This window comes from Pelophylax lessonae (genome assembly GCF_965119305.1).
Source record: "Pelophylax lessonae genome assembly, chromosome: 4".
NCBI lineage: Eukaryota > Metazoa > Chordata > Amphibia > Anura > Ranidae > Pelophylax > Pelophylax lessonae.
Window position 1 is genome coordinate 315,544,253 of NC_138771.1, and position 27,969 is coordinate 315,572,221.

The 27,969-nt window shown below is 42.4% G+C and overlaps 1 protein-coding gene across 1 annotated transcript in view; it reads right to left on the reverse strand.

Moving 5' to 3' along the window:
- Positions 1 to 27,969, reverse strand: part of LOC309552340 (lateral signaling target protein 2 homolog) — a 74,885-nt gene that overhangs the window by 12,474 nt on the left and 34,442 nt on the right. Inside the window, exons 2-9 of the mRNA XM_082253253.1 lie at positions 15,358 to 15,498; positions 13,669 to 13,806; positions 13,374 to 13,576; positions 3,691 to 3,780; positions 2,658 to 2,747; positions 2,203 to 2,304; positions 774 to 1,145; positions 254 to 333 (exon numbers count right to left, since the gene is read on the reverse strand). Of these exons, the coding sequence (XP_082109379.1) occupies positions 254 to 333; positions 774 to 1,145; positions 2,203 to 2,304; positions 2,658 to 2,747; positions 3,691 to 3,780; positions 13,374 to 13,576; positions 13,669 to 13,806; positions 15,358 to 15,498 (1,216 nt within the window). The remainder of the gene's footprint in view (positions 1 to 253; positions 334 to 773; positions 1,146 to 2,202; positions 2,305 to 2,657; positions 2,748 to 3,690; positions 3,781 to 13,373; positions 13,577 to 13,668; positions 13,807 to 15,357; positions 15,499 to 27,969) is intronic.

A 27,969-nucleotide genomic window follows, 5' to 3' on the forward strand; every position in this document is an offset into this window, starting at 1 on the left:
TTGTCACAAGTAGGGCAACCCATTGAAATTAATTGGTTGCCCTATGCTTCAAACCCGACACTGCACAAAAAAAATAAATAAAAGGCGAAAAAAAAAAAAAGCGCATGTGTGATGCCTGACGTCGCATGACAGTGTGAATAGGGGCAAATAAAGGCAAATATGGCTCCGCAAGAACGGCTTAAAGCAGATGGTACAATGAGGCAACATAAATGGTTATTCCAGACATTCAATAAAATAATGTCCAATTACTTACCAGCAATGCATACAAAGAGGCGGTGCAGCATGTCACTGTCACTGCGATACCGGGACCGCACATCTTGGAATCTTGTTTTTCTAAATACAAGCCAAAATAATGAAGGAATTCAGCATCATAACTTTAGGTATATCTCTAAATCGCATAGATGGCTTACCTTAGGTAAACATACTTTTAATATTCTTAACTCACATAAGACATGCAGGTTTTGAACCTGTGTAGGCAGAACCCAATGGATTCTGGGGCCGCTGCTGAAACACTCAGACGCCACTACTTTTCCAACATTTTTAAATATTCCTATTATTATATACTACATTTTAATTACTTATAATCACTGGATGATCACAGATTTAACAATAGCACTAAAGTAGTGCCATGATGTACGGTCTGAAATGCGGCATGGAGGCACAGAATGTATTGGTTCATCAAGCAATATTTGGGATTATAGGACAGATAGATTACATGACTGTACATCAATAGGAATTCCTACAAGTAAATTTTATATTTTTTCTCCATTTACCTCAGACTGTATCTTATATGCATATTGCGGAGTATCTCTAATGGTTTTGTTGCATGATGGAGTTTAATATCCTGGCTTGTACTATTGTCTTCTAAGCCTATAGACATATCCTGAGAACTAAAGTCTAGATCACACATTGGCGTGCTACAGGATTCAGAAGTCTCTTGTGGGGACTCCATATTAGTGGTGCTTTGTGCCGTAGGAATGTCTGCCTCGGATTGTTCTGTCTGGCTATTAAGGTGAAAGGAATTGGAGTCAATAGGAGGCGGCAGACATGATGACAGGTGCACAGAAGGGTCCTCAGACGAAGCAGAGCACACCGCTCGCTCAAGCGAAATTAACTCATTCTCTGTTAATACACAGAGAAGTTCCCTAGAAAAAAAAGAAAAAACACAGAATATTGTGTTAAAGTGCTTCTGTCTTGAGTTACCAACATTTTCAGAGGAATGCGCTATCATCTAGACCAGTGGTCCTCAACTCCGGTCCTCAGGGCCCACTAACAGGCCAGATTTTAAGTATTACCTTGGGGAGATGCAGACTAGATTAATGCAATCAATGAGCAGTAAATTATATCACCTGGGATGTATTTAAGTTATCTTGCAAACCTGGCCTGTTAGTGGGCCCTGAGGACCAGGGTTGGGGACCAGGGATCTAGACAACTCAAATAAAACTCTATCGGACATCAGATGATTGTTACAGTTCCGCAGGGTCAGTGATAACTGTGGTGTTTTGGTGATATCAAAAACTCTAATGGGGTGTCACATAGCCAACATTCAAGAAATCAGTGACTTTGCCCAAGCACGCTTCCTGCCTGCCTATGTGACCCCCAGCAGTAACTTTACTTATTCATAAATACTTTGATATGCTAAAAGTGAACAGCAGGGGGGTTTAAAACCACTTTTAGAAAAGTTTGTTTCTCCTCTGACCAATTTTCTTTTGGAAGTAGGGCTGCTGGAACCCTTACAAAAAAAAAAAAAAGAAAACATACATACAAATTTCTATGTAGCGACTTTTTGTATGTTAAGTATTTAATTTCTTGTCCTTTATCTGACATTCCAACACAGCACACGTCTAACTTAGTAGGGGACAGTAATGTGTGCAATAGGTAGGACTTTATCCCTCTGCACTGTCCACACCCCCTTTAAGCAACATGGTGGCACGACGATGCATGGAACAAGTCATTTGGCTATCACTTCTAGCAAACCAGCACCCATTTGTGAGCAAACCATGGGGTAGAGGGTAGTACAGAACAATGTTGTAATTTGCAAAGCAATTTGAAAGCATTCCCGTGTGAGTTTATGAATGTATTTCACTGACAAATAGCAGCTGCATATTGTCCCAAATAGATGGGTTCTGTGAAGAATTTAGGTAAATATTGTAGTATACAGTATGTATTTGTGGGCATTCATTTCTAGAATATTTTATTCACCTGATTTTCTTCAGCAACCCATAAAAGGGACTGAAAAGTTCACACATCTCCTCGGGTCTTTTCTGTAGGTTTAAGGGTCCGTCTGGAAAAATCAGCAGTCCACTATAAGGTGGAAACAGTCTATGTTACAGACAAATCACACATGAATAAATCATTCAAATAGACATAAAACCTAACAACCAGCCAGCAGGTAAAATACAGCCATGGATCTGCAGAAGAAAAAAAAATCCTTGCATCAGTGTTCTGCTACAGCGTACGCAGCTGCTGACCCTCCCCATCCAAATCATGATGGGCAGGTGGCACTGGCATTCAACAACATCAGAACACTAAATGCGTGCTATGGACGTCAGACACTTGCTCTTTCAAATTGTGAATAGCTTTGTATGTAGTCCCCACCTCCAACATTCAGCTAAGCTTTAGATCACAAGTGTGCACTGACTGCTGTGTTATCTCACCTGATAATTGCTAGGCGTGGGATGGAAATCATCAGTTCTGGCTCACAGTCGTCAATCATTTCCTGGGTTAAATAGCCTTTCTGCAAAGCCCTATATCAAAAAATCAAAGATCTTTATGCTCAACATCAAAAAATAAAGGTTAGAAGAAGGATTCGGCACTATAAAAATCTGCCATTGTGAGACCTGTTCTAAAGCTCTTATACTCTGCTGAAATGTCCACCAAAAAAAAAAAAAATGGGAAGTAAACACCTTGGATTACCATTAAAACCACAAATACCTGATAGTGTTAGAAAGTGATGAACACTACACACATAAAAAGTTAAAGTTCTGATTCCAAATAAAGAGATTTTTTTTTCCAAAGAGATTTTTTGATAGACACCCCTTCCTGTCAGCAATCACAGGAATGCCATTTAAAGTGTTACTAAACACACAACAGTAAAATCAAACTGTATATGCACCTAATGGGTTAATCCTTTGTATTGTTCTAAAAAGGCTGTTTGATACTGTATGCACAGATCCTCCCCTTCTTGCATTGTCCCCAAAACATCTCCAGATAAGGCGTTGGTAGAGTCACTCTGCACATGCTTAGTTTGGTGTGTATTGCTAGCTTTTTTTTATTCTTGGGAGGGTGCATGTGATCAGCACAGGGCCAATCAGCACTGTCCAGACAGAGTCAGGGGTCCTGCATCCTCATAGGACAGCCAGTGGTGTAAGAAAACTCCTCCAACAAGCTTTAACCAGACACTGATAGAAATCACAAGACTACTATATACTGCTGATAAGAAGAGGTATTTAGGAAAATATATTTAGCAGTTTATATTTACTAAAATAATTGCATTTCCATGTACTGCAGGAGAGCAGATATAGAGAATTGAGGGTCCTGGGTTTAGGAACACTGAGTGAAACATAGTTTACATCAAAAATGTTGTGTTGTACTTGGCTCTCCTTAGGTTTAAAATGTAAATTCTTTAATCAGTATAAATGACATCTGCATCATAAACTAAAAAAGTCTCTTGTGGCAAAAAGTACTGACCTGGAAACCGTTTCACAGAAAAGTACTGCAATTTCTTGTTGCTCATAGATCTCTTCTGGAGTCTTTACACTAACCACCAAGGACATATACCTGGCAAAATAAATTTGTTATTCAGCATCATGATTTAAACAATATGGGAAACTTAAGAAAAAAAAAAAAAAAAACTTGCAACTTTAACATACATGAACAAAACCAAGCAACTTTTTTTTTTTTTTTCCTTCTGCTAGATATATGAAAGATCTCCTGCTGCATTCCTCAATATGCAAGCCAGGGGCGTAACTAGATTTCTCAGGGCCCCGGTGCAAGAAATCATGAAGGGCCCCCCCCCCCCCCGAAAAAGCATATTTTTGACACTTTTTTTTTTCCAACATATAACAAAGTAAAACATTTCTGTTTCTGGGTTCAACGGCGGCAATGGTGGGGAGGGGGGTGTGATCAGTGGCGGCGGTGGTGGGGAGGGGGGTGTGATCAGTGGCGCCGTGGTGGGGAGGGGGGGGTGATCAGTGGCGGCGGTGGTGGGGAGGGGGGGTGATCAGTTGCACCGTGGTGGGGAGGGGGGTGTGATAAGTGGCGGCGGTGGTGGGGAGGGGGGGTGATCAGTTGCGCCGTGGTGGGGAGGGGGGTTTGATCAGTGGCGGCGGTGGTGGGGAGGGGGTTTGATCAGTGGTGGCGGTGGTGGGGAGGGGGGTGTGATCAGTGGCGGCGGTGGTGGGGAGGGGGGTGTGATCAGAGGTGGTGATGGTGGTGAAGGGGGGTGAGATTAGTGGCGGTAATGGTGAAGGGGGTGGGATCAATGGCGGTGGTGAGGGGGGGTGATGGTTGTGAGGGGGGGTGATGGTTGGGAGGGGGTTGAGATCAATGGCGGTGGTGAAGAGGTGATGGTGGAGAGGGATCAGTGGGGGTGATGGTGGGGGGGGGGTGGAGGAGGGGTGGGATGTGGTGTCATCCTCCCCCACCACCACCACCCCTGTCTTACTGATCCCATCCCCCCACCACCACAGATCTCATCCCTACACCCCCCAACACCTCTGTTGTAGATAGGGATGAGATCTGTTCTGTGCCAGACATGGGTCTGGGATCATTAAGAGGCAGCATTCCAGCAAGGGTGGAGTTTGGGATCAAAAAGGCAAGTTAGTTCACTTACAATTAGCACTTAGTCAGTCAGCTTCCCCCTCAGTCACTCAGCAACTCCAGCCAGGCAGGCACACTTCTAGCAGGCACAGCATGTAGTCTCTTCGCACTCGCAGAGGGGAGAACTCCTCCTCCCCCTGCACACTATTGGTGTCACTGCCTCACTGCATCAGCTCTGATTGGAGGATCGGCAGGGCTGGGGGCGGTGCAGGCAGCACAGCAGCAGATTGCAGCTTTACACAGAAAACTGGCTGCTTTAGACACCTCTCCCCCCCCCTCGCCCGCCCGCCCGCACAACGATCGTCTCTCAGTCTCAGCCAGACAGCCACTAGCGGACACGGAACAGTCAGGCGGACGGACGGGCCCCCTCACGCCGCGGCCGCGGTAAGAGAACGGGGGCTGGCGGGCCCCCCTCAGGTAGCGGAACTCCAGGGCCCGGTCGCAAGCGCGACCGCTGCGACCCTGATAGTTCCGCTACTGATGCAAGCCCTTTCGACTTGCTGGGATCAGTAGGAAGCACACATTCCTAAAAGTATGTGAAGCATACCTTCTTACATATAATATTGGAGAATAGGGTCTCACTTCTCTTCTTTTCTGGTAAAGACTACAAACTCATACATATAAGCCCTGCACACATCCACTCTCCAAATCAACCTCGAAGGGTTCAATGCGATTGCTATCGGTTCCCCAGTGATATGCGACTCTAGCACTGTACCACGACCTCTGACCCCATCCCATCTACTTCACTTTTACTTGATACCAGTTTCTAATCACACTCCCCCAGTAGGGGGTTACCACGATTAGCGGAGGGAGGCAGCCCCATTAAAAGCCGAGACTGCCGGCTCTCGCATGCTGCAATCTCATGCGAATGATCAGCCCTGGACGCAGACTGCCTGCACCCAGGGCCAATCACTCACATTTAATCGCTGCATGAGAAATTACATGTGAGAGGCTGCCATTAGCTACAGGAGACAGCAGCCTCCCATTACTTTCATTGAGGCACAGGGTTGCCACCTCATCTGTTTAAACCCAAACACATATGAATTACACAGCTTCTTTGGCAAATTGAATGCAGATAAGGCAGAGTTTAATTACTACCTTAATCAGCCACAGAACCTGTGTAATTATTGGGTTTGGTTTTAAAGTGATGGAGGTGGCAACCCTAGTGGGGCTGCCTCCCGCATCGAATCAGAGGCAAGATGCATTTGTAGGTGTAAAACGAACCCTTAACCAGTTCTCAGGTGCAAGCAGTGCTTTAAGTGGGCCGGTATGCACTGGTACTCAGTACCGCCACTTCCAAATATGGCTCTTGAGCATACCGCCACCTCTCCGTGAGCCTTAGCGTACCAGTACGCTCATTTTGGCCCTCAATTGCCCCCCCAAGAATATTTCCCACTCCACAGCCAGAGCAGTCACCACCAGTGAGTCCCCCTGCTCCGGAGTCCCAGCCCAGGCCAGGGGGGGTGCTCTGTGGGGACCCTGATGTGGGGGGGGGGGGATGTATAGGCTATAACAGAGTACCGGCACCTCCTTTGGGCCACTTAAAGCACTGGGTGCAAGAATAATTGAACAGATCAACATAACTACCTTCATACCTGCCATATACTATGTAAATGGTCCTTGGTTCATTCAATTGTTTGTAACCAAAATACTAGGTTGGGAAAAAAAATTGGAGTGTATGACTGACCTTGGCCTAAAGCTGGACACCAAAGTCATATTTTCTGAAATGCCTTAATCAGAAAAGCAAAAACAGCATTATGGCCACTAGATGGAGCCGACAATCATAGAAAAATCACCGTATTAACCTCTTAATGAGAAAGGGCCAAACAAACCTTAAGGCCTGAAACCAGTTTTGCAACTTGGCAGGTGTTGATAAAACTGTACATATCTTTCCTACTATTTAGTGTATGCATGTAACGCATACCTTTTTTTTTTCCCAGGGCAGTTTTGGCCTTCATTTGGTGGTAAATGGTAAAAGGTATCTGCTAGAGTGTTTTTTTTTTTGACCATCAAAGAAAACTGACTAAAAAGCGTAAACACACCTTATTTTTGGGAAAGCAGCTGTACATTTCTTTCCACTATCCTAACCAAACCTAACTAAACAAAAATTACAACCCAAAATAAAATCTCCTACTTCTGAAGATCACAGCAAACTACATAAGTGTAGATTATTTGTTGTCTGTATTCATAGCAGGGCCTAGACAAATTATATATATATATATACATATACACACACACACACACACACACACACACATACATACATACATACATACTACACATATATACACACACACACACACACGTACATCCCTCACATTTTTGTAAATATTTTATTATATCTTTTCATGTGACAACACTGAAGAAATGACACTTTGCTACAATGTAAAGTAGTGAGTGTACAGCTTCTATAGCAATGTAAATTTGCTGTCCCCTCAAAATAACTAAACACACAGCCATTAAGGTCTAAACCACTGGCAACAAAAGTGAGTACACCCCTATGTGACAATGTCCAAATTAGGCCCAAAGTGTCAATATTTTGTGCGGCCAGCATTATTTTCCAGCACTGCCTTAAACCTCTTGGGCATTGAGTTCACCAGAGCTTCACAGGTTGCCGCTGGAGTCCTCTTCCACTCCTCCATAATGACATCATGGAGCTAGTGGAGGTTAGAGACCTTGCTCTCCTCCACCTTCCGTTTGAAGGATGCCCCACAGATACTCAATAGAGTTTAGGTCTGGAGACATGTTTGGCCAGTCCATCACCTTTACCTTCAGCTTCTTTAGCAAGGCAGTGGTCATCTTGGAGGTGTTTTTTGGGGTCGTTATTATGTTGGAATACTGCCCTGCGGCCCAGTCTTTGAAGGGAGGGGATCATGCTCTGCTTCAGTATGTCACAGTACATGTTGGTATTTGTGGTTCCCTCAATGAACTGTAGCTCCCCAGTGCCAGCAGCACTCATGCAGCCCCAGACCATGACACTCCCACCACCATGCTTGACTGTAGGCAAGACACACTTGTCTTTGTACTCATCTGGTTGCTGCCACACACGCTTGACACCATCTGGACCAAAAAAGTTCATCTTGGTCTCCTCAGACCACAGGACATGGTTCCAGTAATCCATGTCCTTAGTCTGCTTGTCTTCAGCAAACTGTTTGCGAGCTTTCTTGTGCATCATCTTTAGAAGAGGCTTCCTTCTGGGACGACAGCCATGCAGACCAATTTGATGCAGTGTGCGGCGTATGGTCTGAGCACTGACAGGCTGACACCCCACACCTTCAACCTCTGCAGCAACGCTGGCAGCACTCATACATCTTTTTTCCCCAAAGACAACATCTGGATATGACGCTGAGCATGCACTCAACTTCTTTGGTCGACCATGGCGAGGCCTATTCTGAGTGGAACCTGTTCTGTTAAAAAGCTGTATGGCCTTGGCCACCATGCTGCAGCTCAGTTTCAGGGTCTTAAGGGTCTGGCAATCTTCTTATAGCCTAGGCTATCTTTATGTAGAGCAGCAATTCTTTTTTGCAGATCCTAAGAGTTGTTTTGCCATGAGGTGCCATGTTGAACTTCCAGTGACCAGTATGAGAAAGTGAGAGCTATAACACACCTGCTCCCCATTCACACCTGAGACCTTGTAACACTAACGAGTCACGTGACACTGGGGAGGAAAAATGGCAAATTGGGCCCCAATTTGGACATTTTCACTTAGGGGTGTACTGACTTTTGTTGCCAGCGGTTTAGACATTAATGGCTGTGCGTGGAGTTATTTTGAGGGGGCAGCAAATTTACACTGTTATACAAGCTGTACACGCACTACTTTACATTGTAGAAAAGTGTCATTTCATCAGTGTTGTCACATGAAAAGATAGAATAAAATATTTACAAAAATGTGAGGGGTGTACTTCCTTTCTTGATATTTTTATTTTTTTTTTCTTTTTTTTTTTATTCTATTATTCTACCTACAACAAAATGACCCTGACCGTTCAAACCCTTATCTAGCTTAGCTAAATAATCTTTTTTTTTTTTTACATAGCCTTGTTTACATGTTTCACCTCTAGCAAGGAGAGACAGATACAATGTAATTCAAGAGGAGAAAGAGTACAGTTACTTTTCACTGTTATAGCCAATCACAAGCTATCAAAATGTATCTCAAAGCAAAACAAACTGTAAGGCTAAGTTCACATGTAGGCGTTTTAGGGCGTTTTTCAGCTCTAAGGATCAGCTCAAAAAATGACCAAATCCTATTCATTTCAATGGCCCCTGTTCACATCTGGGCTTTCCGACGCCTTGAGAAAAACGTCTGACGCTTCAAAAAGTACGAGCTTCTTTTTGGGCAGATTACAGGCGTTTTTTGCGCCATAGACTTAATATAGAGCGTTTTACCTGTAAAACGCTTGTCAAAACGCCTATAAAAAAAGCCTATTAAATAGCAACGCCTAGATGTGAACGTAGCCTAAGGCTTCTTTCACACGGTCCGCCTCCGCAGGCGGATCCGTGTTGCTCAGCGGGGATCGATCCGCGATCCCCGCTGAGCCGGGCGGATGACAGCTCCGTCTCCGCTTGCAGAGCGGAGAGGGAGGTGTCTCAGCACCCGCTGCCCTCTATGGGGAACAGAGGAGAGCGGACCGCTTGTCCGCTCTCATCAGATCCACTCCGCTCCGATTACTGAACGGATGGAAAAATAGGGTTTCCATCCGTCCAGATTTCAGCACAGGATCGGATGCGGATGGCAGCGGGTGTCAGCGGAGGTGACCTCCGCTGACACCCGCTGCCCCATAGAGCTGCATGGAGGATCCGATCAGATCCGCCTAAAAAACTGACAGGCGGATCTGATCGGACCGCCCGTGTGAAAGAGCCCTAAAACTTAATCTGAACTCACACTTTGAAGCCCAAAGTTGTCAGTGGCAGTAATGTTAACTACCAACATTGGTGTCAGAGAGCAAAAATAACCCCGTACACTGGGAGATCAGTACCAGTAACAATTAACCCTTCCAAAGATGGTCAGTGGCAGTAATTGTATCCCCCCCCCCCATTTCACTGGTGGTCAATAGTTTTCAGCATGTAGGGCCGGGACTAAAGTTCCACTGTCACAGGGGGAACAGTCCACCTAACATTACTGCAATTCTGCCGAAACATTCTCTGGCACCCAATGCCCTGGCACTTGCAGGACAGTCCACTGGGCTGAGGCAGAGTCCCAAATCCTGGGACTGTCCAGAAAGATACAGGACACTTGGTAACTAGATTTTATTTCTGTGGTCTCCTGTACTTCTCCTGGTAGCATGGAGGCAGGAAGAGAGGGGTAACCTATAGGTATAAGCTTTCGGTTTAGTTCAAATACAGATTTGGACCAAACTTTGCCTGTTCGGACATTCTTCTGTACATCACACCTTCTGATCATTCGGCATGAGTTGATCATCATATAGTAGCAGTCATTCTTACACACGCACACATTATATATATATATATATATATATATATATATATATATATATATATATATATATATATATATATCTTCCTGTCAAAGGCTATTAAGGAAGCAGCGAGTGTCGGCACCATCCTTAGCAACCAGTGACGTCACTCGACCCCATTCATTCGCTAGCCGGGAACCCCCAGCCATGCAGTGATGCATTTAGGTTTTGTGCTGCCCTAGGCCTGACTAAACTCATGCACTCCCTAATTTAAATATGACCCACCCCTTCCTGCCAAGACCACACCCTGTTTAAGACCCCCCCTGTCATCTGCAAACCACACCCCTTCCTCTTAAGGCTTCACCAAACACAGCAGATGGTGTGAATGGACCCTAACCTGTGTTGAGAGGCTTTTGCTTGCTTCAAGTTAATTTTCCATACCTATGCATGTCTATTGGAATGCAAATCTGCATTAAGCACAGGTAAATGCAGGTCAGAAAGGAGGTCAAGTGCACCTGTCAATGAATTCTGAATGATCACTGAAACATCTCAAACTGATGTCAGAACAAATTTCACTGCCAAGTGAGAACATAACTAAAGCACTTCAAGTGGTGGAAGTGCTCATATTCACCTGCTAAAATACCCCTAAATGACATCACATTGGGCCAGCAGATAGGGTTGGGCTCAATCTATATTTGTGGATTATTGGACATACAATGCTGATCTGACAACAGATAGTAGTCAGTGCCACTCATCCCAGGAGGAACACTGGGGATGGGGACCTGCCCAACTACAGTTCCATTTGAAGGTGGTCATGTGACATTCACACATCAGTTTAATAGTCAAAGCATTAGGACTCAATCAGGCCAAAAATGACCCCTAAATGTGTCAACACACAGACTGAAAGATCTTTTACCTGTGTAGGTTAAATTACAATACATTTTGCTAAATAAAACAGAACTGGCATTAAGATGTTCCAATAGAGAAAAAAACCTAAGACAAATCAGCAGGTTGCAAAAATCATGAGCAAAAAAGTATATGTTCCAGCTTTACTTCTCATCCAGAAGACTACAAAAGCCTGGTATGCCGCAGAGGAGGGTAGGCAGAGCGTTAGGCTGCTAAGACCTGTTGCCAGTGCCATACTTACTAGTATTGGCAGCCGCCAGTTTTATTAAGTGCGGCCACCAGTCGTCGGCCAGTATTGTCATACTGGCAGCAGAACAGCCGCTTTATGGGGGCGCCAGACCGATTTGCCTCTTAGGCCCTGCCACCTGGCCCATAAGACTGGCAAAGTGGTGGGGACCCTTTTCGTACAGGAGCCAGGAGGAGGCTGTTTTTTTCATGCGGGGGAAGCTTTTTTGATGCCCCCCTGAAAAAAAGTGCCGCCCTAGGCCTGGGCCTTGTTGGCCTAGGCCAAGATACAGTGTTGGCTTAATAGGCATAATAATATGAGACCACCCAACATATACTGAATTGTGAATACAGAGGGTGGGGTATCAACAGGGCTTTGTGCTGAAATTTGACTGTAATTATTAAAGCGTGTTTGTGCCAACAACCTCTCATCTGATCAATATTCACAGACATCTCATAAAAGCCGCATAACTACAGTAGTCCTGTATATTCAGATTATTGTTACACTTTTGTACGGCCTCCTGTACAAAGCAGAAATACTAATCTTACAGTGGCAGATACACAGGTCTTAGGAAGATCAGATGGCCTGCATCAGATGGGAAGCATTCCTAATGTAGAAATCTACCGCCACAAAGATACACATATACAGTGGGTAAGGATTGTTTAAGTGTAACTAAAAGCGAAAACTTTTTTCCATTTTGGACAAATAAAATAAATATCTGTGTCCCATAGAGATTTCCCTTCACTTCCTGTCCCATAGCCAAACAGGAAGTGCGAGGAAGTCCCTCCAAAGTAAGGGAATCCTGGTTTGTCACTTGAGTCCCCAGAACAAATTTACTAGCCCCTTCCCCCCGCTCTCATAATTGAAACATCCCCTGCAGCAGCTGGGAGAAGAGGGGGGAAGCCAGCAGCACTGCAGGGCAACACGAGGGGGGGGGGCCACACTCCCTGCGCTCGCCTATGATTCTCTATCAGGTCCTACACATTGCTGTTGATTGACAGTGCATGTCAGTGGGTGTAAAAGTAAGGTGGGCCTGATTGAGAACTAATCTCTCAGTTCCCCATCAGGCTCCACACCCCCAGTAACTCAAGTCACTTACCAACGGCATTGACAAATTTGGGTAAAGACATCACCAATTACTTTGTTTACATTTAGTTTTTGCCAGGATATCTCCCAGCTGACAGATGAATGGGGTCAGGGATAGAGCCCTATGAGAGAAACCGCACATTTGTGACAGCTTCCCAGAACAGACATGCCCCATTCTGAGCACTGGCATACCTTCATACGCCAGCTCAGAGCGGGTTTAAATTACCGCTAGTTTCCCCATCTACAAACGGTCAGTAATTCTTTATAGGCTCAAAGTAAAGATTCATAAAGTGGGAGTGGGAGTAGTTATAACTACCTGAATTTGGCAAGTAATGGTAATCGTAAACTGGTAATGTTACAGAAACTGGCACAAATGCTTGTCTGAATAAAGAGCAGGTAAATTCCAGAAAATTGTCAAACGCTTTACTGAAATCCCAAGTCTAACTGCTAACCAGACATCCCTATAACCTTTCACTGAACACAGTACAAGTTAATACATCATTGAGTCCTACTAGCCAACCTAGGGGGCATAACAATTGGTTTATAATAGCTCAGTAAAAGCAGTTGTCCTACGTGCATACACCTCAAAATATCTAAAAGTCCAATGGCAAACCAAGGTACCAACATTTGGATGTTAACAGGCAATAATTAAGAGTATGCTAGCCTGGAAGTAACCCTGTTTTTTCCTAAAATATGGATGGCTCAGCTGAAGGCCTCTAATGTTTGTGTACCCAAGACTGCAAAACGAGGAAATGGCAAGTATCAATTAAGTGGATCTCTACTGCTTTGCCTTTAGGAAAGTAGAAAAGCCATGCAAGATTTTTGTTGGTTTATTAATTTTTATCAAGGTTTACCTATTGCTTACACTGACGCCTTCTATACAGCACATCAGAAGGCTATGTGCCTTATTTAGACATACACACCTAAGTTCAAACTCAGCACACAGGTTGTCATACTCCAGAAGGGCCTCGTGCCCAGCTTCGGGATAAATGCCGGGATCCTCCAGACTTTGCTCTCTTAGGATCCGCCGCAGATTTTCCAGGCTGCGTAACAGCTTCTGTGCTAGAGGTCGAAGTAACACACCATCTGCTTCTTCTACTTCTACGTATGTGCCGCCTACAATAAGCTAAACAGTTAGATCACAAATTTAGTAATCATAATAATAGAAGAACAAAAAAAGATAGAGTCCTTAGTACATAAATGTTTAAATAGACCCACTTCTGCTGCAAACAGGAGGTGAGTGGTCATGGTATCATTTACAATGTCATCAGGGAACTTCAAGTGATAATCTCTTTGCCTCCTCTTTGTGGGTACACATTGCTCCAGAATTTGCTCCAGAAGGGTAAGCATGCGCTCCTGCAGTCAGAAAACACAGCCACAAAACAGGTTAGCAAAGTAGGTTGTGTTAGGACACTTCCGACCAATCATATTAAACAGAAGCCAAAGAAAAACTGAAATTATGTTGAGGATTTTCTTATTAGACAACTCTACATTTCTACAGCAAGAAATAGATGATTGCATTTTCCTTTTTCAGGCCCATCATCCATTCTTTAAGGTTTTTTTTTTTTCCTTCTAGGTTGCGTTATTGCTACCTTTCTTATGGAACATGGGTACTTGTGCCTTTGCTAGCAGCTTTATTTAAAAAAATTAGAGCCATGTGGACAGATAAAACAATTAGCCAGCATGTAGGTATCCTTGGATCCTCCTAGCCAGAGAGCAATAGCATGCAGACACAATTTTAAAAGCCTTAATTAGGACATCAAATCTCTATTTCTCAGAGGAAAGAACACACAATATTAACATTAGATGTTATGTTGTTTCCAAAAGATTGAATCAAATTAAAGATTATGTTTTTTTCCCCATAATCTACTCTCTGGTATTCTATTGATGATGAAAACTCTCAATTTGAATCGGAATTGTTTTTTCCAGAAGAGTTGGGCCTCGTTCACATGGTCGTACTTAAACATACACCCCTGCAAAAACCATGTGTTCCCACACAGTACACTCAGGTATTTTGTGCATCTGTGTTTCCCCACATCCAACTCTCAATGGAGCCGGTTCACACATTTCCGAGGCGGCTGCGGAGCAGATTGAACAGTGGTCCTGTGCGTGTTTGGCTCCGTCTCAGGTCTGAATTCAGGCAAAAATTCGGGCCTGAATCGTCCCTGAAACGGAGAACAGGTACACACCAGACCCCAGCTGTGAGCTGCATCCGTTTTAAGTGTGAACCCAGGCTAACAAAGATCAGTAAATATTAAGGGCTGATCATTTGTCATGCTGTGTTGACTTTTGTAAGTATAAATCAGGCAAATTACTTGTTTTAAGTATTGACAGTGTTTCCATATCGTGTTTATATTATTTAAATATTGATTGCCTTAATTTTTAACAGGAGTTCAGTCAATTTTCTGGTTGTCAGTTAAAAAATGACTGTCAGTAAATTTCCCATGTTTTGTCAGTAAAAAAAAAAAATGGTACGGGAGGTTTACAGCCCTGAAATGGAGCATCCTTTCAGATGCATTCACCTTGCATTTGAGATGATTTTCACACATATGGTTTATTGTATAGTACTGCCAAAGCTCCCTCCTCCTTTACCCATTCCACTCTCTTCACAGCCATTGCTCTGGGTTTTCTCCTATATCTCTCTATTATCCTCCTCAAAACCATATGAAAACTGTTGGCTTGATGATCTCATTGCCACCGTTACTAAATATGTGCTCCATGAATGACTGAAAAAATAACTAAGTTCAACCCTTATACTTTCACCCATGATCCTGGGTGTCTGCATCATTATCTAGTATATCAGTTCCATTTATACTTCGGAAAAGCTATACATACATCCACACACACATTGCCAATGTGGTCACCTCTTACATACACTCTATATAGTAGACATGATGAACATATTACCTGGCTGTTGTGCAGCTGACTGAGCAGGACCAGATAGTTTTGTGGGTCTTTCCGCACATCCAGGCATTGTAGCTCATGAACAATTGCATTTACCTCTTCATCAATATAAAAGAACTTTGCAAGTGGCCGTGGATCTGATTTCTGTGGGGAATGGAAGAAAATGCATATTTAAAAATAAATTTGCCTTTTAAAATCACAGATGACATCAAATCCAGTCTCTGCATGACAAGAAACCATTTTCCAAGCGAGGTACAGAAGTAGTAAAGTATTGTCCCTGAACGTAAACCTTTCAACATGTGAGCGTACTGTAATAGTCCTTTACAAATGACTAGGCCAATGTAATATTGCAGTCCCTGAACTGTCTGCAATCCATCTAATTGCATTGTAAAGCAGTGTATGCGCAGGTGTTTCTATGCAATCAGAATGGCCAATGCACATAACTGAACATGAGGCATGTTGAAATTGTGATTAAACTATCTAGTATACACATGCAAACAGTGCAAAATGTGGGCATTTATATATCCCTTGTAATAGAAATAAGCAGGACAGGTCCTCTTTAATGTGAAATCTGGGGTCAAAGAGACCTCAGATCTCACATTTACACTCAAAAGCAATAACAAAAAAAAAAAAAAAGAAGAATCAGGCCCTTTAAGACCATTGGGCGGAAATGAGGTTTGATGTCGCTCCGGTCTTCCAAGGGCATAGAGTTAAGTGGGGGCCATCCAGCCCTCAATTGACTTCCTGCCCATCAGGGAAAAGGTTGGGATCATTTTCCCTGCTACCGATGGCTTCAGTAAGTAGGGAAAACAACCGGTAAGTGACAGGAGGGGGTGGGCACCTCTCCAGCCGCTCATAAAAGTGATCTCGCTGGCCGTGTAAATACCTGGGTTATGGCAGCTATCTGCTGCCATAACTCTGGTATTTAACGTCATAAATACACGGTGGGCGTTCTGGAAGTGGTTAAAGCACAACTTTAAGAAAACAGAGAACACCCTGTTAAAATATGTATGAATATGGTTTTACCTCCCAAAAGGAGTTCAAGTCCAACTGAAGTCCATTTATTATGGTAATGAAATTATGTTGCACATCCAGTAATAAACATGCTTGTCTTTTTGCATATTTGTCACTGTATGATTGCAATACAGTAACAAAATGCAGTCAATCATTTCATACACCTACTACTCTACACAACTAGGTAAAATACTTATTCCTGGTCCAGTAAGGCATGTCCCTATGTACTCCCTCCACTGTCACCTTGTTCATTATTCATCATTACCACCTTTGTCTAATTAGCAGCCTGAACAGAATTACAGATCCTTTGACAGGTAAAAGAGCAAATTATATGAATTTACCATACACACATGTGTCTTTACAAAGTACTACTTCTAAGTTACTGTTATAGTAGAGCCGCATGATTAACCACTTTAGAACCGCTCACAGTAATACTACTGCGGCAGAGTGGTTCGTTATCGTCCAGCGACGTAGTATTAACGTCGTTGGACACTCCCCCTTCTGGGCGGCGCTTGCGCGCCGCCGGAGGCTCGCTCCCGCTGTTTTCATTCACAGCGGGAGTCGGGCCAGGGGAGGAGCAGCGGCGATCGCCGCTGCTCTTACCCGATCGTCGGGGATCGAGTCTGGAGATCCGCCCGCTGTGTGTAAACACAGCGGGCGGATCTCCATAGTGACAGGGAGTGACAGATCGGACTGTTCAGCATAGCTGGACATCCGATCTGTCCATGACTCACACAGTCACCTCCCCCCCTACACGTCAGTAAGCACCAGGCATACATTAACCCCTCCCTCTCCAATAAAATTAACCCCTTCCCTGCCAGTGTCATTTTTACAGTAACAGTGCATATATATAGCACTGATTACTGCAGTAATGTCACTGGTACCCCCAAAAGTGTCAAAAATGTCAGTCAAGGGTCCGATCTGTCCGCCGCAATGTCGCAGTCCCGCAAAAAAAAAAAAAAAAATCGCAGATCGCCGCCATTACGCGTTAAAAAAAAAACACCAAAAATGACAGAAATCTTTCCCTTTGTTAGTAAACGCAATAACTTTTGCGCAAACCAATCAAAATACGCTTATTGCGATTTTTTTTACCAAACATATGCAGCATAAAACAAATTGGCCAAAAATTTTTAAAAAAATTGGTTTTTACATCTTTTTTGGGGGGGAATTTCATATAAAAAAAATGTTAAAAATATTGTTATTTTTTCAAAATAAACGCTCTTTTTTTGTTTATAGCGCAAAAAGTAAAAATCGCACAGGTGATCAAATACCACCAAAAGAAAGCTCTGTTTGTGGGAAAAAAAGGACGTAAATTTCGTTTGGGTACGGCGTCGCACGACCGCGCAATTGTCAGTTGAAGTCGCTCAGCGCCGAATCGCAAAAAGTGGCCTGGACGGAAGACAGCAAAATCCTCCGGTGGTAAAGTGGTTAACAATATAAAAAACAAAAAAAAAAAAAACACACACGATCTTGATTCAACCCCTAACGATCTTAATTCGGCATTTCCACGATTCATGTAACAGTGCAGAGCCCTTCTCTGCTCAGAGCTGGCAAAGTTTATCATCAGTGCTGAGAGATAAAGAGAAACATTGTATCATTTCATTCTTTTAGATTGAAGGGATGAACTTGGGTCTGTAAATTAGGTCAGTTTAACCACTTCCAAGTGATAAAAAAAACCACAATACTCCTTTTCAGGTCCCTCATCTGTGTTCCTGGCCCCTCCCTCCTGTCAAGTGCCCCCACAGCAAGCAGCCTGCTATGGGGGCACCCGAGCTGAGCTGCAGTTCCATGTGTCCCTTCAGACAGGGAGCTGCCATTCGGCCCCACCCCCCTCTCTCCTGAATGGCTGACTTTAATTGACAGCAGCCGGAGCAAATGGCACTACTGCGGTGTCTCAGCCAATTAGGAGGGAGAGTCCCAGAGGGCTGAGGGACTTGTGGACATCGCTGGATAGAGATGGGGCTCAGGTAAGTATTAGGGAGTGTTGGGGCGGATATTTCACATAGAAGGCTTTTTATATCTTAATGCATAAAAAACCTTTTGACTTTACAATTCGTTTAAAGACTAAGCCTTTTTCTGACACTTGCTGCTTCCAAGTTAAAATCAGTATTTTTTTGCTAGAAAATCACACATACACGTATCATCCTATGCATCACCTGTGCCAAAAAAAAATAAATAAATTACACACACACACACTATATTTTTATATATATATATATATATATATATATATATATATATATATATATATATATATATATATATATATATATATATATATATATATATATATATATATATATATATTTTTTTTTAGCAGAGATTGTAGAGAATAAAATGGCGGTTGTTGCAATATTTTATGTCACACTGTATTTGCACAGCGGTCTTGCAAACACAATTTTTTTGGAAAAAATACACTTCAATAAATAAAGAATAAAAAAAAAAAAAAATAAAAACAGTAAAGTTAGCCCAATTGTTTTGTTGAATGTGAAAGATGATGTTACGCCGACAATTGGGATCTTTATTTTAGGCAAAAAAAATTGTGATTCTCATTTTATCCAGAATCGTGCAGCTCTATGTTATAGTTATGAAAACGTCACATTTAACATGGCTAAAAACATGCCGTGATACATTTTATAGATTATTGCCATTTCCATGTCAAAGTGCAACAAGCATCTTGTCAAATGAAATCAATAAAAGTGATGGGATAAGTTACACAAGGAGTACATTGTTTTCTATGGAGGTCTCTGTACTTTGCTCCATATATAAATTTGTACTGCGATTAGAGGAGCAGTTAAGTGTAATAACTATGCTGCACTACTAAGCAGGAAAGCACTTCATGCTTATGAGACCATATGGCTGCCCAATGTACATATATCGTTTTAAAAAAATCCTTCAACTAAAACAATTACAGGAAGGTAAAACCTCCCCCCCCCCCCCTCATTTTGGATAGAGTAAGGGAGGGTTAAAAACCCCGTCAGTTTGCTTTTTGACATCTCTGTCCCATAGGCGGAATTTCTGTTCACTTCCTGTCCCATAGACAAAACAGGATGTGAGAGGAAATACTTGGGTGTGACCAGAGTCACCAGAACCAATGTCCCCATTTAAAGGTTTACCCTCTATTACTATTCTGGCCTCAACCCAAAATGCTGGATTTTCTTTAGCTTTCGAGGATACTGGTGAACATGATAAACAGACAGAGTTGTATAAAGTACTCGAAACCCATACTTGAGTAAAAGTACAAGTGCTCGATCAAAAAGTGACGTTAGTAGAAGTGGAAGTGCTCGATCAAAAAGTGACTTTAGTAGAAGTGGAAGTGCTCGATCAAAAAGTGACTTGAGTAGAAGTACTAAAGTATTTAACATTTTTTGTACTTCAGTATTGCAAGTAGTCTTTTTAAAAATGTTGCTACTCAAGTACTGAAAATAAAAGTACCAGTAGTTTTGAAAACAAATTGCTACTCAAGTACTGAAAGTAAAAGTACAAGTACTGTGTTATGTAGTTATTAAAGAAAGAAGTCAAAAGTTTGAACATCATATTGTTTTTTATTATTTCAAATGCAGCTTTTATTTATACATACAGTAGCATTTATTTTCGTGTGCGCTGATAACACACATGTTTTGAGCTTCATGAAACCTGCCATCTACTGTTCTGGCAGTGGTAATTTTTATAATTGTAACGAGTAACTATGCAGCACAAAAAAAAATATTGGAGTAGAAGTATTGAAATCATTGAAAAAATGTAGTGAAGTAAAAGTGGAAGTAGGAGAAAAAAATTATACTCCAGGAAAGTACAGATACCGCCTTTCGGTACTTAAGTACAGTAGTGAAGTAGTTCTACTTAGTTACTATACATCTCTGTAAACAGAGGATGAATTCCCCCTAACAGGGGCACATATTGCAATAAAAACATTACAGGTATTCTAATCCCTCTCCACTCTATCCAAAAGAAAACCAAAGAAAAAAGGTTTGCTTTCAGTTACGCTGTAAAAGGAAACCCCTCGAGAATCCATGTTCCTTATATATAATAAATATCACCTATTATTTTCACTGTTAAAATTGTATTTATTATACAAATTAAATTGCAAAATCCCTAAAAAAAAGTATACATTGCTCCAGTGATTACCCCTTATTCTTGCAATTAGAAAATAAATGGCCATAACATTTAAATGTGACGGTTTTCCCAGGTTTAAATAACACTACGAGTTTCAAACCATTTTTAGGTTAAAATTTGCACTTTGGTACATCAAATGACAGGATCTCTTGTTTTTCCCCGAAGGGAAATAAAAAAAAAAAAAATCGAATTTATCAAATGCACTTCACGTATAAATAATAAACAGTCTGAGTAATCTTTGTATTGTATACGGATATATTGATAAATGACAAACACTGTATTGCATTACTCTCTTAGGGTCATGCCAGGGCTTACCAGGCGGGGGAGCGGCACACTGACACACGGGTCCAAATGGAGGACCTATTGTGGTAGAAGCCATTGATGTTTCAAGTGGCTTGCCCACCCAGGGAGTGGTTTTGTTTCTTCCCAGTTTGATCTGCCCCTGGTCTTTTGAACAGGGGTGCAGTCAGTGGGCTTTTGCCCTCTCTGGTTCCTCTTGACTTCACTCATGTCGTCATGTGCGCACAGTCATGTGAAGCATCGGGGCGGAGCCTGATGACACTGATGGCTGCTGTGCTCTGTAAAAGGTATGCAGCTGAGAATATGCCCAGGTCGCCCTTGCTAGTATAGTTCCATGCACACCAACTCTGGCTCAGTCTAGGGGAAATTTTTTAAAATTCATTGCTAAGTAATTGGAAACAGGAAAGGGGTTCGGTATACTCCAAAACAAACTTCCAGCACAATGTGAATAGGAAACCTGCAAGATAACTTTTAGGCAACCCTATTACTCACATCCATGTAAAGCATATAATAAACTGGAAAACAGGCCTTACTGTTAGGTAAAAACAGTGTACCTAATATTGTAGGACTTTTAAGGGCACGGGGTTAACTCTAATGAGCACACATGAATAAAATTCAAAAATGTTTAAATTCTTAAGTAAGATACCATACCAAGCTAACTCAAATATATTACAAACTATAGACGTCATAATACAAGGACATCCTATACATAGTTCAACGCGTTTCGCAATTGAGTGAAAGATAGCTTCTTCAGGAACCATCATAGTGATGTTATATCCTTATATCTTGAAAAAAGACAAAAAGGAGAAAACAGAAACATAGCATTATCAGTGCGTCTCTCAACAATCTCCTCTTTTCATACATATTCTGGCAGTCATGGATTTAAAAGTTTTTTTACAAAGTAACAGTGCTCACCAACATGACAAAGTCTACTTTTGGCATTCGTTTGCCGAATTGGCCAAATCAGCCCGCCAGACAGGCATACACGTCCAACTATATCCCCAAGGGCTGGTGTGTGTCACCACCTAGTCCATGGGGGTGTTGCAGACCAGACCTCCTCAGGACCAGAACCAATATTCCAGGGGTCAGAAACCAAAATTTTGAAAATTGGATACCCCTACTTTTGCACACACAGTGAGGCCCGTTTTCCATTTTGTTAAACTTCCAGCACAAATCCTTGAAAGTCCAAAACCTAAGTCTTACTCACAATGTCCTGGGACCTGTCTTCCATCCAGTTTCCTCAGACAGATCCTCAGTGAGGGAGACAAAAGATCCTTCCCCAGACCATGACTTCAGGACAGTGCCCTCCAGCAAAGATCCATTAGTAATCTTCTCCAAGCCCTCAGCCCAGCACCTGCTGAGGCCCAGACTGTCATTTCCTGTCTCAATAGCCATCTGCCAGAGGTGGCAGCCCCAGGAGAACTGGAACCCCCTCTGGAGAGAAAAGAACACTCTGGAAAGGCCTTCCAACCATTTATCCACTCCCCAGCCACCTTCTAGATGCCACTTTCTAGGAATTGGCTGGAGCATGATAAATAATCATACTGGCAATTTGATTGCTCCTGCCGTATATTCTGGAATCCTCTTCAGTAGGTAGGAGGAATCAAACACCAGCTTAAGAAAACCCTGACTAGACAAAAACAATAGATCACCGCTCCACTGGTTACAATAAAGCCAAAAACTAAAATTTAGCCTAATAACCTAACTAGAGGAGGGTGTTACAGGTATATATATAGAGTCCACTGCTCTGGATGTTTAACATCTGATGGTATAAAAGGAAAGGCACTGATCTGTGAGTATCATAGCTAATGGCTGCATATGGGGAAAGATAAAAAGGGGGTCTAGGAGACGAGGGGGTTGTGCAGATGCACAGAGAAACTCAGGATCTGTAGGAGAAGTTCTATCCTCCTCTTTGCTTTTAACTGCTGAAACAAAGTGGGGGCGTAGAGAAGGGGGCTGCTGCAGGTGCAGGAGAGGTGCGAGGGACACATGATATGGTCTGGAAAGCCAGATTCAGTCCACGGGCCTTTGACATGTGATGTACAGGGTTTGGACAAAAAAAAAAGTAAACACTACATGATTTGCCAGTGTGAAGGTGGTAAGTTTCACGTTGAAAGCGGAAGTGATGTACTATACGGCTGTGTGAGGAGACGTCTAGCTAACGGGTGGGAAGCCTCACTTGTCATTCACTACGTGCGCTGCTAGAAATATGGAGTCATATCAAAGCTTACAAAGTTTAAAAGAGGGCAAATTATTCGTACCCGCTTAGCTGGTGCCTCTGTGACTGAAGTTGCCAATTTGTGGTGTGGCGAGGTACGGTATCAAAAGGTTATGACAGCATATACTGTTTCCAGGAAAACGTCGTCTGATAAGCAAAATTTCGGTTGACATGGTCAGCTGACTGAAAGAGACAAAAGGACATTGTGTAGGACTGGGACTCAGATTTTTGCATGAAGGGTGGTATCAGATTCCATTATTCACCAACCAAGACTTCGATTTGTCAATTCCCAAGGGAATTCAGGCCGTCTTGGATGTCAAAGGCGGTCCAACACCATATCAGATAACGATTTTTTTCTTTTACCATACTTTGTTTCCATAATTTTGTCCAACCCCTGTATGTGTATTATCCTGGGGATCATCCAAGGAGGGATTGTACTGAACACTGCTCACCGCGAAAAGACTTAGCCCGTACTGAGATCTGAACAATTATGTGAAATACAATGGCAATGGATGGTTACAGCTTTGGATGTAATACTAGGGATTATACATATACTGTATACTAAACATGAGGTTTGGATCAGATTACATTGCATTGTGTCCACATTATCCTATGATCTTGGGTTGCAACTAAAAGAATAGGTTTATGTCCAACTATGAAAGACGATACTTAGTGGCTGTGGAAACTTAGGTGAGAGCGTCGCAGTGCATAGTTATTCTCTTCAATAGCACTGTGCTCACTATCATCCCCCTATATATTTTTTAGACTGGCATATGGCAATGCACATAACATTTTAGGCCTTCACACGGGCGATTACCAGCATACACCAGATTCCAGCTACAAGAATGAGCAGATTATTGTGACTGGGATGATTGGATTACAAAGTAATGCCAGGCTGACAGCAGCCAACACTGTTCCTATGTACCCACACACCAAGTGGTTACCTGCATGTAGGATGGATGTCCGAGCATGGATGCAGTATGATTCACATACAGTGCCTTAGAAAAAGTATTCACCCCCCTTGACTTTTTACCTATTTTGTTACATTACAGCCTTACATTCAATGTTTTGTTAATCTGAATTTTATGTGATGGTTGTTTACATAGGCAGACCGCCATTCTGCCTCTCTAAAGCCCCGTACACACATGCAGATTATCGAACGATCTGTCGTCTGTTTTTTGTGGCATGCTAGTTTGATGTGGAAAATGAAGGTTATTTTCATACGAATTTTCCCGTACGACAGAAGTCTACTTCAGAAGTGATGTCATGTGTTGGATTGCTTTGTATGTGTTCTTTCGTCTCTGAGCATGCCTAGTCTTGCTCTTAAGATTTTTTTCCGTCGAAATCTGTACTAATCAGACGAAAATCGGACGTTGTATTACGGACGACAAAAATTATATAGCCTGCACATCAGGATTTTGTCAGCCGAAAAGTCGGAGTCGGATGTCGAAAGCACCATACTAACAATCCGAAAACCGGCAGATCGGTCGTCTGACGAATTTTCCCTACAGATTTTCTTATGGTGTACGGGCCTTTAGGAATGATCAGCAGGTTCCCAGACATAGGGTCTACCACAGTGTTTCTCAACTTCGGTCCTCAGGGCACACCAACAGGCCAGGTTTGCAAGATAACTGAAATACATCACAGGTGATATAATTTGCTGCTCAGTGATTGCAGTATTCAAGTCTGCATCTCCCCAAGGTAATACTTAAAATCTGGCCTGTTAGTGTGCCCTGAGGACCGGAGTGGAGAAACACTGGTCTACCAGACCAGTTGATTTGCATCTGCTGTGTCCGATCACAGCAGGAGCTGGTCGCTGGCGGCGCTCATGCATGCTGCAGACCCAGAACTGCAGAATTATGTACCTGTACGTGATATCGTGCAAGGAGAGCCACCGTTCCGCAGTATACATACGCAAGTAGTTAAGAAGTAAACTTGTGTTCATAGAAATAGGATAGCTGCCGTTTTTTTTTTTTATTTAATTATTAGGTAGCCTGATCAAAACTTTAATACCTAATGAGAGATGGTCAAACAACAAGTATGCATGAAAGGGCAACCAAGCTGATAAGAGGCATGGAAGAGCTCAGCTAGGAGGAAAGATTAGAAGAACTGAATTTATTCTCTCTAGAAGAAGAGGTGATTAACCACTTGCCGACCGGGCCATAGCCGAATGACGGCTACAGCGTGGTTGGCTTATGCTGGGAGGGTGTACAATGACGTTCTCCCAGAATGGCGCGCACACAGAGCTGTCCGTGCTCGCCGGGTCACACATCATGGATCATGGTAAAGGGACAATGACAGCAAAGTGATCACTTGTCAACAAACCGGCATATGTCCGGTTAATTTTTTTCTCCTTGCACACTGTACACCATGATCAGTACAGTGTGCGAGAAGAGGTGAGAAACTGCGGCTGCAGTCATCCTCTGCCTCCTCCATACCCAAATTATGCCTCATCTATGCCCACCCATGCCACCTCAGTGTTCATCCCTGCCACGTCAGTGCTTATCAGTGCCCTACAATGCCTCACAAAATTGTAATGGGAAGTCAGGAAATGACAGTGCTCCCTGCATGTTGGGCCTCTGTATGTGGCCAGGCTGTGGAAAAGTGTCAAACACGTGGTATTGCTATGCTCAGAAGGAGTAACAGAATGTATTTTGGGGTGTCATTTTTGCTATGTACATGCTATATGTTAGAAATATCTTATAACTACAACTTTGTGTTAAAAAAAAAAATGCATTTTCATTTTCTTTCCACATTTTCCAAAAACTTGTGTAAAGAAATTACATGTTCAAAAGACTCATTATGCCTCCTAGATTATGTGTTGGGTGTTTGCTTTCCAAAATGGGGTCATTTTGTGGGCATTTTCATTGTCCTGGTGCTCCAGGACCTTCAAAATTGTTATAGGTTGTCAGGAAATTATGTTTGTGTAATTTTTGCACCTAGAACGCCTGATGGTGCTACTTGGATGTCGTCCCTCTGTATGTGGTCAGGCTGTGGAAAATTCTCAAACATATGGTATTGCCATACTCAGGAGGAGTAGCAGAATGTATTTTGGGGTGTAGCTGCAAGTATGCCAATAAAGTGTGTGAGAAAAAAACTCGGTAATATGACCATATTGTGGAAAAAAAAAAAAAAAAACACTTCAAAAACTCACCATGCCCCTTATTAAATACCTTGGAATGTCTACTTTCCAAAAAGGGGTCATTTGGGGGGTATTTGTACTGGCTTGTTAGGGTCTCAAGAAATGAGATAGGCCATCAGTACATCAGGTGTGATCAATTTTCCAATGATGGGCACCATAGATGGTAGCCTCTATAACCTTCACAAAGACCAAAAAATGTATACTTATTTGGGTTATTTTTACTAAAAATATATGTAGCAGTGTAACATTTGGCCAAAATTTATGAAGAAAAATTACTAAATTTGCAAAATTTTAAAAAACGAAGAAAAAAAAGCTTTTCGGGCTTTTGTTATAGCGCAAAACACAAAAAAAAAAAATTATGATTAAGGCCCCTTTCACACTTGTGCGACTTCAAAGTTGCGCGATTTACAGCAATTTTGCCGCGACTTTGATTGGGCTTGAATGTCCTTGGCCTCAAAATCGTGCCAAAGTAGTGCAGGGACTACTTTGAAGTCGGTGCGACTTCAAGTCGCACTGATATGAATGGGGCTCATTGAAAATAATGGAAAACGACTTGTCATGCGATTTCGCGGTCCAAAATCACGGGACAAGTCACACTAGTGTGAAAGGGGCCTAAACCACCAAAAGAAAGCTCTGTTTGTGTGAAAAAGACGAAAATTTCATATGGCTACAGTGTTGCATGACTGAGTAATTGTCATTTAAAATGTTAGCGCTGAAAGTTGGTCTGGTTAGGTGCCAAGTGGGCAAGTGGTTCAGGGTGGATATGATCAACATGTATAAAAATACATAAGTGGTCCATATAGTGAACCTGGTGCAAAATCATTCAATTTAAAGCAGTGGTAAATAATATAAAAATAAAAACAATTTTGGGCCCCCTGCAAGGTAATGGCTATTATGTATCCTTACCTCAATGATGGCGCCATTGTTTACATTGTGCTAGCATTGTTTGCATTGTAACACTAATTAGCTGATAGTGCAGTCTATAGTTCATGCAGTCTATAGTTCAGATAAGGAGAGACCTTTTTATTGAAGGAAAAGAATATTAACCCAAGATAAAGTTGATTGAGGTATAAGTAGTGAACCTGCATACCTGCAGATTACTAAATCAATGAACATTACCTAGACCAAAAAAAATCAGTTAAGTTAATATTTTATTGTTTCAAACCCATTTTATTTTTTCGTCCTGATTTTCCTAGAAAAGAAAAACCTATAAAAATGCAGTGTTCCATGTAAGCATGAGAACACCTAAGAAAACATGAAATCAGACTAAACAGGTCTGATAAGGAAGAACAGAAGAGCAGGAAAGTGAAAGAAAAGGTCATGTTTTAAGACGGCGCTTAAGGCCTGGGCGTTCATAGCTTGTGTATGTGTCAGGTGATCCTGGGAATAACAGCATGTATGTACAAGTCTCTGCAAAAATGTCCGTGTGGTGGTGAGGAAAGGGAGCTGGAGGGGTTTAATGCTTTTGCTTTGTGCAACACATAGGTTAGCATAGACACAAAAGTAGCGCACAAACTAGTATTCAAAATGTAACCACTTCTGATAAGATATATGTTCCCATTTACCATGCAGACAACTTTTTTTTTCATTCCCATCAGATGAAGTTTCAAAATCAGGCAGACTTTCAGAGTGGAAGAAAGACCTGGCTGCCGAGATAGGAGAAAACAGGGAATTGTGACAAATCACACAAACCAGCCTCCACTTTACGCAGCTAAAAGAATGTCATAACTCTTCTATGGAGTTGGGGAGGGGGGAGGCCTTTAGGTCATTCACCATGTTTTAGTAAGTTAGGTTGAGTCTATAGAGATGTTTTCTCCAAAACACACCT